Source organism: Monodon monoceros, unplaced genomic scaffold, assembly GCF_005190385.1.
Source record: "Monodon monoceros isolate NGI ecotype Baffin Bay Population unplaced genomic scaffold, NGI_Narwhal_1 Super_Scaffold_12, whole genome shotgun sequence".
Lineage (NCBI taxonomy): Eukaryota > Metazoa > Chordata > Mammalia > Artiodactyla > Monodontidae > Monodon > Monodon monoceros.
Window position 1 is genome coordinate 100,720,383 of NW_021703768.1, and position 13,516 is coordinate 100,733,898.

Here is a 13,516-nt window from a genome sequence, read left to right on the forward strand (position 1 = left end):
TACAGTGCTCCAGGATAATTCCAGATGTTTGTGATTTTTCTTTTTTGGTCAGATTAACCTCATCTAAAACCTCACACTAGAAAAAGCAAGATAACTCAAAAAAAAAATCACACACAGCTATCATTGTTTATTTTGAATCACTGTTAAATGCAGGAATTTGTCCTATCACAGAGATTGCAAATGAACTGTGTCAAAAAGTGAGCTCAGTTGATTCCAAACAATTACAAACTTATTACTGAATAGGTGTCCCTAGGTCTACATGTGTCAGGGGCCTACTGCATAACTGGCAGTGCTCCAAACTTACTTTCATATAGAATACAATGTTTATTAAAGTTAATAAAACTTTACTAATTTTGAAGCCTACATATATAATTTTAAAACTTAACAGTAAAACTGAACTAGTTATTTATACTTAGACTGATAAAATATTTGTTCAGGGAGGAGAATTTTTATCACTGAATTTTTTTTTAGAATTTCTAATGCATGGTGATAATAAAACCAGACTGACTTTTAGTCAGGATTATAACTGGTTTAAAATTCTACACAGGGACTTACCTGGCAGTCCAGTCGTTAAGACTTCACCTTCTAATGCAGGGGATGTGGGTTTGATCCCTGGTCAGGGAGCTAAGATCCCACATGCCTCATGGCCAAAAAACCAAAAAAACATAAACCAGAAGCAATATTGTACCAAATTCAGTAAAGACTTTAAAAATGGTCCACATCAAAAAAAATTATAGGGCTTCCCTGGTGGCGCAGTGGTTGAGAGTCCGGCTGCCGATGCAGGGGACACGGGTTCGTGCCCCAGTCCGGGAAGATCCCACATGCCGCGGAGCCGCTGGGCCCGTGAGCCATGGCCGCTGAGCCTGCGCGTCCGGAGCCTGTGCTCCGCAATGGGAAAGGCCACAGCAGTGAGAGGACCGCGTACCGCAAAAAAAAAAAAAAAAAAAAAAAAATTCTATACAGACCAATCCCTGCACCCTCCCTCATTTCTTGTACACAGACCTGACCTCTCCCACAGCCTGGTCCTTGGTACTTCACTGCACTATAAAATGGATTGTTACAGACATGAACATAGATTAGCAGCTCTCAATCTCAGCACTAGTGACATTTGGGTTGGGTAATTCTTTGTTGAATCAATAGTGTTCATATGGCTAGGGTCAGGCATAAAAAAGTCTGGTATGAAGTGCCACTACATAGGTAAATCTATCTGGCAAGATTTCTAGCTTGGACAATGGTACATGTGGGGAGATGAAAGAGGAAAGGAGTCACTGGCTCAGCCAACACATTCGGGTGAGTCAATGCTGGCAAAGAAAAGAGGTGATATCTTGTACCCCAAGGTCAGTTGAGTACCTGAGGGTTACTGGTGACTCTGACCAGCAGAGCTTCAGTGGGGTTTTAAAAGAGGATTCCAAAACTATGCAACAGCTAAAAACTGAAGAAGCAGAGACAGCACTTTCAAGAACCTTGAGTATGAGTTGGGGAAAATAATGGAATTTCTTTTTTTAACCTTAATCCTTGCCAGAGAAAAGGCATTGAATTCCTTCAAGGAGAAGCTATACGACCTGCTAAATTTAACTCCCAAGCTACGTATTTTCTCTCTGTCTTGGTCTTGATGGACATGCAACCAGAAATATTTGCTATAAATTCCTTGCTCTTGATGGTATGTTCAATTAAAAACGTTTTCTCTGAACTGGCTTTTACACCATTGACTTCATTCTATCTCGAATTTCCATCTTTATGTTTAAATATAACTGCAGCAAAATTCCCTTTAAATATTACTCATTTACAAATCTGAAAATTCCCAGGTATTTTAAAACCCACCTCTTCCAGTCTATTATGATTCATGAAGTTTGGTTTTTGCCTCAAAAGATTTTGCTTCACTTTTTAAAAATTTCAATAACTTAAGACAGCTTCCTTTTTCAGAGGTATGTGTAGGGGAGATATATTTAAGAAATTTAAAAGGTTTTAATTTCTACGTCTTTCTAACAATGTTTTTGGAAAGTTTAAATAAGAGTATATAAAAAAACTTTTAGATGCTTTACTTTATTTATGAAATAGAGTGCCTTTTATTACCTTGCTTTCATTTAACTGATTTCCTCTGCTGAGGAATTTTCTCCCTATTCTACAGCTGCCTATTGAAGTCCCACCCTTCTTTCAAAATAGAACTCAAAACCCATCTCCTCTAGGAAGCCTTCTAATCAAATTGCTCTCACTTCCCTGTAATATTCTTTCTCTGGCACTTAATATATTGAGTTGGCCTTGGTGTTAGAATTATTAAAGTTATTACTCTGTAAGTCTATGGTGAACGTGGACAAGGACAATGTCTTAATCATTTTTCAAAATCTCCTACTGAACCTAGCACCATGCTTTGCAAAACAGATGGTCAAAAATGTTGATTTAAGTGAATCAAAGCCAATCACTTTATTGAAAATGAATCCGAATTGGGCTTTAATAATGTTTTCTGAACTTAGCTTTAAAATATTATAGGCTTTGTTGCATAATCTTGAGCCTATCTTGGGCTAATTGGAAAATAATTTAAAAAAATAAATCATATATATGTTAAGATTTATAGTTTATAAAGTGCCTTAGCTCATTAATTGCTGAAAAATCAATAAATAATTAGGTGAGTGGGAAAGAATAGTGGTCATAAATTATTAATGTAATTTACACATTCATATCATAGAGTTGTTGTAAAACTGCCACCAGTGATTTTATGTCAAGATACTTGGATTGCCCTCTTATTACCTCTGTGAACTCAGGCATATTTGTTATTCATAAGACATGCATCCTTCAAATGTACCATGCCTATCTCCCAAAGTTACTGTCAAGATCAAATTAGACAATGGAAAATAATAGCAGATTAAATTATTGAGAGGTAAATATTCAAGAAATCTACATTGTGTTTTCATTTTACCATTCCCATTTTTATAAAAAAAAAGAAGTCTTGTCACAGTGAATATAATTTGCCCAAGGGCACATAGTTATTAAAAGATAGAATTAGAATTTGATATCCATCTGATTCCAGAGCCAAAGCTCTAGGCCAAATTGCTAAGTGTCAGCTCCATCCCTTCAGATTTTATAAAACTTGACTATGTAATATTAACTAGCTATTTCAAAATTTTTAAGATCTAAAATTCCTACAATAGAAACTTTTCTTTAAATTTCCTAGAGATATAAAGTAACAAATCTAACCAAAACACTCCATAAACATTGACATGAAATTTAGGCAAAAAACAATCTGTTAGAAGATTGATTTAGGAAACATATTAGCCTAGTAACTTGCCAACTACTTGTCTCCTATACAGTAACTAGTTACACCCTTTGGTATGTTGTATATATAAAACTTTGAATCTTACATAAATCCATTAGTAGCTCAATTAGAGGGTTTATTATTGTTTAGAAATTCACTTCAAGTCAAAAATTGAAACCTGAGGAGTTAATCTTAGACATTAAAAATATAAAGTCTGTACACTGATGTGTATAAAATTGATGACTAATAACCTGCTCTATAAAAAAATAAAAAGATAAAATTCAAAAATAAAAAAACTAATACTAAACTTTCTTTGGGTTATTTGTATGGAAATATGTTAATATAAATGTTTCAGACATTACATGAAATTCCTAAAAATCTTATATGTTCTGGTGTAACAAGTCATAATTCTAGTTGTTACTTTAAAATGTATATCTCAGAAATAACTAAATTTCCTTGCCAATTGCATTATTATGAACTTTCATCAAATCTTTAACCGTGGTCATTTTAAAGTCTTCTGTCTTTTACAGACAGTTCTGGGTGTACTCTGATGCTTTCGCAAAAATGTTCCCATAAAAGGGTTTTATCTTCAAGGAATTCATGGAAAAGACTCTGACAAGTACAGGTTTCTGGTTTCTGACTATACTGCTGAACTGAATGAATAAGCATTTTCAGAACTCTAATGGAAAACTGACGAATTCATAAAAGTGCTAACAAAAGATAAAGATGAAAAAAAATTAATTACATGGGACTGAGTGAACTGATGAGGATGACTATAATTTTTGTGACTTTCTGTTTGAATAAAAAAAATATATAAAATCTGATAGATCCATCTATTTTCCTTCTAATTCAAAAATGCTATCGTAAGCCATTCATTCAGATTGATTTCTTTAAGATGCCAAGTTTCAACTGTAATGTGAAATGTGGAGAACACTGCCATCCAGGGGATAGAGGATTGAAAATGCAGAGCCAATGTATGGACACCAAGGAGGGAAAGGGGTGGGGTGGGGGGTGGGGGGCAGGCGGGGAGTGATGAATTGGGAGATTGGGACTGATATATATACAATAATATGTATAAAATGGATAAGTAATAAGAACCTGCTGTATAAAAATATAAAATTCAAAAAAGTATATATATAATTAAAAAAAAAAAAGAAAATGCAGAGCCAGAATAATGGAGAAACTTAATGCAGTGGTTGTAAGCTGGGATTGAAACAGTTCTGTTGGAATCTGTTGTGAGGTGAGTTACTAATAATAGCTCAAGTACTAAAGATTGTAAATGACATGCTGAAAAAAATGACAGGTTTGCCAATAATAATTTCTCTTTACCACTTATTCAAGTAAGAGAAAGGTGTAACGTTTGTTTTTTTAAACCCCATAGCTTTTTTAAAAAAAAAAACATTTTATTGTGGTATAATTGACATACAAAAAGCTGTAAATAATTAATATTTTCAACTTGATGACTTTGGAGATAAGCATACACCGTGAAACCATCACCACAATCTGTGCCATTAGCATATCCATCACCTCCAAAAGTTTCTTCCTGCCCCCTCTATCATTATTTGTGTGATGATAAAAACACTTAAATGCTTTTAAGATTTGTCCTCTCAGCAAATTTTTAAGTATACAGTAAAGTATGGTTAACTATGAGAACTATGCTGTACAGTAAATCCACAACACTTACTTATTTTGTATAACTAAAACTTTGTGCCTTTTGACTAATACTTTCCCATTTTCCCCTCCCTCGGGCCTCTGACAACCACCATTCTATTCTTTGCTTCTATGAGTTTGACAGCTTTTGGTTCCTGATATAAGTGGTATCATGTAGTATTTGTCTGTTTGTGTCTGGCTTATTTCACTTAACATAATGTCCTTCAGGTTCATTCATGTTACAAATGGCAGAATTTCCTTCTTTTTAAAAGTTGAATAACAATCTATTGTTTGTGTATAACACATTTTCTTTATCCAGTCATCCACAGATGAACATTTAGATTGCTTCCATGTCTTGGATACTGTGAATAATGCTGCAGTGGGCTCAGTTACCAGGTGATCTTACCATTCTATATTCCCACAAATGATGCTTGAGAGTTCCAGTTGTTCCACATCCTCACTAGCACTTGTTATGATCACTTTTTAACTATTCCATTAGGTGTGTAATTGTATCATATTGTGGTTTTAACTTGCTTTTCCCTGATGATGTTGAACATACTTTCATGTGCTTATTTGCTATCTTTGCTATCTACATACCTTTTTTTTTTTAATATACCATTTTAAACAATTTATTTATTTATTTATATTTGGCTGCATTGGGTCTTCATTGCTGCATGCAGGCTATCTCTAGTTGCGGTGAGCAGGGGCTACTCTTTGTTGTGGTATGTGGGCTTCTCATTGCAGTGGCTCCTCTTGTTGTGGAGCACAGGCTCTAGGCGTGTGGGCTTCAGTAGCTGTGGCATGCAGGCTCCGTAGTTGTGGCTCACAGGCTCTAGAGTGCAGGCTCAGTAGTTGTGGTGCACAGACTTAGTTGCTCCGCGGTACGTGGGATCTTCCTGGACCAGAGCTTGAACCCTTGTCCCCTGCGTTGGCAGGCAGATTCTTAACCATTGCACCACCAGGGAAGTCCCACATATCTTTTTAAGTGTATTTTCTGTCTGGATCTTTTGGCCACTTATTTTATTGGGTTCTTTTTATCCTTATTGAGTTTGGAGAGTTCTTTACATATTCTAGATAAAAGTCCTTTATAAAATATGTTAGTTGCAAAATTTTCTTCTACATGTAGAGCTTATCTTTTTACTATCTTAACAGTGCATTTTGAAGAGAAGTTTTAATGTTGATTCAGTCCAGTTTATCAGTGCATTTTTATATGGATTCTGCATTTGTTCTGATATCCAAGAAATCTTTGCCTAACCCTAGGTCACAACGTCTTTGTCCTATCTTTTATTCTATAAGTTTTACAGTTTTGTGCTTTACATTTAGGTGTATAATACATTTTAAGTTTTTTTTTTTGTATTTGGTGTGAGATGTGGATCCAAGTTAATTTTTTATATGAGTATCCAATTGTTTCAGCACAAATTTTGAAAAGGCTACCTTTCCTCCACTGAATTATCTTTACAACTTTGTTGAAAATCAGTTGTCCATATATGCATGGGTCTATTCCTCAATTCTATTCTGAATGCTAAACATCCATGAGTTTAGTTGTAATCTAGAAATGTATGATTATAATTTTTGAAAGTGCAAAATGATAGAAATGTCAGTCACCAGGCATGTTAGATAAGGAGAATATTACTTTTGAGGTAATTTCCTTTTTTCAAAGAACATGGGTGTTATAGACTGAATTGTGTCTCCATATATTGAAACTCTAATCCCCAATATAATGATGTTTGGAGATAAAGTCTTTAGGGAGTCAATTAAGGTGAAACAAGGTCATAAGGGTGAAGCCCTAATACAATAGGATTGGCATCCTTATAAGAAGAGGGAAAGACATCAGAGAAGGCTCTTCCAGCTATGCACATTGGAAAGGCCATGTGAGGACACAGCAAGAAGGCTGTTTCTGCAAGCCAGGAAGAGAACTCTCAGGAGAAACACCATGATAGCACCTTGATCTTGGACTTCTGGCCTCCAGAACTGTATGAAAATAAATTTCTGTTGTTTGAGTCACCCATTCTGTGGTACTTTGTTGTAGCCTGAGTAGACAAGTACAGTGGGATTTGAGAAAGTCTTAAGAAGTTTGAATTTGGAAAACTTGAATCCCTATTGTATATGCTTGCGAATCCTTACTTCCACTAAATGTAACACTGCAATAAAGAGGAAAAAGATCTTGTACCAGTTGCTTTTAATGATAGTAGTTTTGTTGTTTCATATCTCTGACAGCATTTAAATGATCCAGGACCAGCCCTTCAGGAATAAAAGGGGCAGGTGCTGCTTTCTAGAGAAACTTGTAGCCTGATGAACACAAATGCATTATTATTCCTAGAGGACATGTGTATAGCTTAATGAAAGCAGATTAGTTAGTAGAATCACTTCTGTAAAGAATCAAAATGATTTTTGAGGTTGTAACATCAAAAGACAGAGATGGATTGATATTTAAGTGATATATCAGGTACAATGAAAAACTACAAGTCACTTTAAAAATGAATATCTAAAGTTGCTGAGAGCTTATCATGTAAAAGAGTAGACAGTACATAAGAAATTTCAAATTAAAGTAGAATATTGTAAATAATGTAAGAATGAACTGCTGATGAGAAAAATTAACTTCTGTTGGGGGCTATGAAGACCATTGTTAAAAAAGGATGTATAGAATGTGAACCTGTCTTGAAAAGTAGCACTTGAGAAAGCCGATCTGGCAGAGGGAGCATCATAAGCAAAGGAGAGAGCTTCCGCTAAGAAAAGGTAGAAAACAAACGCTGAGCCTGAAGAGACTGTGCTGGCTAGAGAAATGAGATGTTGGAGAACAAGAGGAGTGGTCAAGAGAAAACATTACAGAGACTTTAAGAGTTATAGACAAGCTTCATATTAATACATTTTTGAAGCATTATGGAATCATACTAACACCTTTCTCCTAAATTAGAAGACACATTTTCCATAAAGCTCTACATTTATCTTTAAAACAACCTTTCCTGAGTATTTATGTATGAAGTGCCTACTAGCCACCTGGGGTGAAAAACCCCTGCACTCCAGGAGATCAGTTTTAATGAGGAGAAGTAGCTGAATAAGGAGACAATTAAAATTCAGCGTATGATTTATGAATGCAAAAACTACCTTTATGCAACGCTAGTGAAACAGGAAGTCACGCATTAATCCAATTCTGCCCAAATCACACACTGAAGAATACCAATCCAAACACAAGACTGAGTTATTGTAAATTGAGTACAGAATCAGGAGTCAAGAGCATTGGCCTTGCACAGGACTGTCTTCCTGGACAGAAGCTCAGAAGTGGGCCTGGCTTAAATTTACTTTCCACACAGTCTTGAAATACTTAATAAGTTTATCTGTGAATTTGAGTTTTGTAAGTGAAATCCAGTGGGACAATGAAACATATGTCAACGGCTTAGTCTCAGGTCAAGTGTGGTCTTACCTGCTACATACTTCCATTTGGGTTCTCTGGCTTCCTACTTCCCTGTCTCTGCCCAGCAACTACTGCCATCTTGGTCCAGTACAGGCACTCCTCCCTGAGTCCTCAAGCATGGGTCCCAGGCACCTGTGAAGATGTGCACTAGCCCCATGGCATCCCTGTGCTTGAGGGAGCATCACACTAAATACCAAATAGAAAGCACATGACAGGTCAAAAGACACCACGGAAGAAAAGAAGAAACTTTTTCCTACTTTTTGAATGGGGGGGGGTCCTGCATTTTCATTTTGCACTGGGCCCCTTAGATTATGTAACCAGCCCTGGAATCCTGTAGCAGCGGTCGGCTCCAGCTGGGCAACTCTTGACAAGACACTTGGCCCCTCGAAAGTTAGTTTCCAAACCTGTAAAATAAGAATAATATTTCCTATCTCATTGGATTTGACTATTTTGGAGATAATTCACGCAAAGTGTTTGTCCCAGCACTTGACCCATTTTAAAGCTCTATACTACCAGGTGTTAACTATTAATATGTTATTTAACTCCGACTCAGTCCCTCATGTGTCCTCTACACGCAGCCTAATACTTCAAAACAGCCAATCTCACAGGCAGCATGAAATGTGCATCCTGGTTCTGTTTTATAAGCTCATTAGACCTTCTTACAGTGTGCAGAAAAATATGTCCATGCTTGAGCTATAAAGTGAGGCTGGTAAAAAAGCTGAATCTAACAGATGTGTTTGTTAGAAGCGCAAAAATCTTCACAAACGCTAGATAAAAATTCGGAGCAAAATTGGTCGCTCAAGTGATCATTTCATAAAGGCTTTCACTCCCATTGAGACACGAAAAACAAGGTCCTTACACAGCTGGACCCACTCTGCGAACGAATATAAGAAAATTAGCAACTTGAAAAACTTCTAAACAAGGCAACGGCTTCTGGAGCGCCCTCTTTGCCACCGGCCCCTACCTAGTTTCCATAGGAACGCGCAAATCAGACGGGGTGCACTCCACGCAGGAAGTTGTTATTCGTCACTTCCGTCCTTCACCTCAGAGTCAGTATACCTTTTACTCGCACTTCGGCTGAAGCAGTCGGCGGATGAATTTTGGGCCAACGAGGCCGCCGTTGGAGGGGCGTGGCAACGCACCCGCGTTCCGGCTAATGCAGTTCACGTGCGGGCAGCCGGGCAACTTATTAGAGCTACCATGGACCAGCCGGGGACTTTGAACCTCAATAACGAGGTGAGCACCGAGGTCTAGAAACCTGTGGGACTGATCTTTAGGGTCCTCAGGACAGCTTTGCTGCGTCATTTTGAGGGGCTTGGGCGAGGCGGGAGTCAGGCGAGTTTTCTGGAGCTCAGAGACTGACAACCGTAACTCCCCACCCCCACCCTCCTACCCCCTGGTTTCTAGGTGAAGTGTCTCTGGCCCTCAGTCCTCGTGAGTTTTTATTTGTGGTACTTTGGGAAGAATATTTAATCTCTTTATTCAGTGTCTGTCTGTAAAACGAAGCTCATGATAGTACCTTCCCCAACAAGGCTGGAGTGAGAAATTAACTGGAGTATGTAGTGTTTGCACAGTGCCTGACAGTAAACTCTCAGTATATATTTCCTGCCTTTTGTTGACTGCAGAAAATGAAGGAGAGATTGAGAGCTGTAGCTTTTCCTAAGAAATTGTTCATCTTGAATGAGACCGTATCATTTATAAGGATGTACGCTCGCTCAGTACCTCATTTCTTCTTTCCGCTACTGTCCTATTTCTGTGCTTCCATTTACAGCAGAACTTTAATACTTGCTGTCCACAAGTTTTCATCTCTCCTTTTCTCTTAAATCCAGTCTCATCAGACGTTTGCCCTCATCACCTCCACCATTACATGTCACCAGGTTACCATTTCTGTCATTTTCCCCTTTCTAGTTTCTGCTTCTATTCAAGGAAGTCATAGTCATCAAAGACTTAAAGTAAGCTGGAAAAGCAGGAATCAAATGAGGACCTCACAACTACAGCAAAGGAAATTATTCGCCGTTTTTGTTCAGTGGATATATGAGTCTGCTGTGAGCAAGCCACTGTTCATATTACACAGTTCTGTAAGCAACCTGTTCTGAGGTAGGAAAGGTTAAGCACCATTCATCAATGATACAGGACAATGCTCACAGAAAAAAGTTACGTAGTGCAGAAAAGTTTCCAAAGAGGGCAAGATGAAATGAGTGATAACTTGTTCTTGGTCTTTAAGGGTCCTACACAGGATTGCATTCAGGAATTCAATGATGGAGAAAGAAGGTGTTCTAACCAGAGGAACCAGTATAAGCGAGGAAAGAATGGGAGTGGGAATCTCCTTGGATTGTATAGTAGTAGATAACTCTCTACTGATGAGAACTTGTGGGATAAAGTAGGAAATAAAGCTGAAATGTATTATTGCCTTACTACCAGGTTAGTAAGTCTGGGTTTTGCTTGACAGTGGAGAACAGGGTATACCGAAGAGGAGAACTCTTGAAGGTGTTTATATTGATAAACATATGTTAAGTTTGTGCTAGTTACAGAAAGCATTTGGTGGTCTATTTTTCCGTTAGATTCCCTAGGAGGTATAAAAGATCTTAATCAGAGTGATGTCCTTGGAAATTCACTGGAAATACTAGTGAACTTCCTGTTCAATTTCAAAATTACTGTGAAAGGAGTGGGGACAGTCATTTACCCCACTCTTCACTTAAGGCTCTTTCTTTTTCCACTTAGTTTCCAGGCCTCTTCAAAACAGTTAAAATTTGGCCTTTAGGAAGTCTTCACTAATTCACCGCAGTCTGGGCTAGGTGTCTATTCTTTATGCAACCAGGATGCTTTCTACTCTGAAAACACTTGTTTACCTGTTTCTCTCTTTTGGTGTATATGTCTGTCACCTGCAACATATGTGGTCTGTAACTGTTTGCTGGATGATTGAATGAACTTATCCAATTAGGAAGTTTGTACATCCCACACTGAAGTAAACCTTACATGTTCTAATATGAAGGTAGGAAAAAAAAGGATAGAAGAAAGTGGAGATGGTGGAAGAAAAGTGTTATAATTTAAAATTAACGGGAGAAACACTACTAAGGGAAAAACAGTTGTTTACATAAAAATTGAAAAACAAAGGGGGAAAAATGGGACAACCAATTAGAAAAAAATACAGCAAATATGACAGAGAAATGGCTAATGTATTACTATAAAATAGCTCATGGAACTTAAGAAAAGTCATCTCATAGAAAATTGGTAAAAAAATGAATTAAAACTTCTTCATGGAAGAAATATATATGAAAAAGAGTTTAAATTCACTGTTATCTTTCTATCTTCCCATTACTTTTCCATCATCACCCCTATCTTAGTCCAAGTTATATCTCCCAGCAGAACTACTATCCTAGCCTCCCAGCTACTTTGACTTGTTTTCTCATCTCATCTCTCTAGTATAGCTGGAGTGCTCTCTTCAAAACAAATCTAATCATGTGTTTCCTTGCTTAGAACTGATTTGGTGGCTTCCTGTTGCTTTTGGTCAAGACAAATCTACACAAAGCCAGTCTCCACTGTTATACCACTACCCTCACCGCCCTCAGGCTGTGTACTTCAGCCACACTGGCTTTCCTCCACTATCTAGCATAGCCTTCTCCAGATCTTTTGCACTTGCTGTTCCTTTTACCCACAGCTCCTTTTCCTCACAGTACATTTTATACTTCTACTTAGTCACTTTCTCAGGGAAATGCTTCTTGACTTTCATTTACTCCTTTTGTAAGCTTTTGTAGCACTATTTACTTCTTTTTAGCATGTGTAAGAATTGCTTAATGTGTGGGCCATGTGAATGTGAGAGAGATTTCTTATGCCCTCAACCTGACTAAATTTTCACTCACCATCATATCCTCAGTGCCTGTCTGTTAAATGAGTAACTTGAGGCATCATTTTTATGATCCTTAATGACTTAAATTAGGTCTCCTTAACTGAGATTCAGGAATGAATTTCAGGGATCGTATAACTGCCTGAAATTATGTGTAATTTGTTGTATTTAGCCTGTCTCTGGGGGAGGGCGAAATATTTCATAGGTTTTATCACATTTGCAAAAATTTGTAAATCTCTGGTATTATCTTTGGAATATTGGTACTCATATCTGTGATTAATTTGATTGGAATCCTTTTTCCATAATTTTTAATTATAGTCTTTTCTTTTAAAAAGTTATGTGGCCAGCTAATTTACAGTATCTTTAATTTCCCAAAATGTCTTTTGTGAAGATAAAATCCAGCTTGCAGACACAACTATTATATTATGCTAACTTTCAATGTCTTCAGCTCTAATTCTGTTTTTTTAAATAATTTTCCAGGGCTAAAGGCTGACATTTATAACACATTTCCTGGCTCTAGTTTCTTAAAATACATGTATTCTTCTGAAATAATGTAAAATTCTACCTTTACTTTTTTTAAAAATAAAGTATTACTTTTTACTTTATCTTATGATTATTTATTGCATATTTTATCTTCACAAGCACTCATGTGGACTTTGAAGAGAGAATATTTAATTGATTTATTATAGCAGCTTCCCTAATGTTTAACATAGTACCTTGTGTATAATAAGTACCATATACTTGCTGGGCAGGTAAAAGTATGGCTAACTCAACTTGAATCACCTAATGTTAAGATGAGGGGGAGAAATCTGCTAAATGAAGACTTTTTTCTCCCTTTCCATTAGAACCAGAGAAGGGAAGCACAATTGAAAACAACAGTAAGCATTTAATGAGTAAAGAATTTGGAAAACTAGAGCTGGGTTTCCTTCAGTCATTTGTTTCTTTAGGCAGCAGTGATATATAAAATCAGAATTAGGAGGTGAAACATTCTAATCTGGTACTCTAATTCCACAGTAGGGCCAAAGGCTTCTGTATGAAACTGACATTATTTTATTCTTGATAGCAAATTATTAAGAAGCTCATTAGAAAATGGCTTTCCATGTCCTGCAAGAAAGTAAAGGTAGAAACTAAAATGCCAGAGAACAAAATGATTTGCCTTTACTTATTTGTAAAAGATAAGAATGTCAATAATTGTATTTGTACGTGCTTCTGAAGTTGCAAATCTCCAGTTTCATAATTAAATATGTGATACTTTTTAATAATTCTTTACTGAAGTAGTAAACTAGGGTCCATCCTTCAGAAGAGAACCATTTTCTGTTTGGTTGTTAAACAATTCTGGGAAGTTTTGCTAGGTGGCAGC

General features: G+C 36.9%; 1 protein-coding gene across 1 annotated transcript in view; it reads left to right on the forward strand.

The window, feature by feature from the left end:
- The first annotated feature begins 9,477 nt into the window (after nt 1-9,477).
- Nucleotides 9,478-13,516, forward strand: part of SRFBP1 (serum response factor binding protein 1) — a 52,512-nt gene continuing 48,473 nt past the window's right edge. The window contains exon 1 of the mRNA XM_029215571.1: nt 9,478-9,548. Coding sequence (XP_029071404.1) covers nt 9,513-9,548 — 36 coding nt within the window. The 5' untranslated portion in view covers nt 9,478-9,512. The remainder of the gene's footprint in view (nt 9,549-13,516) is intronic.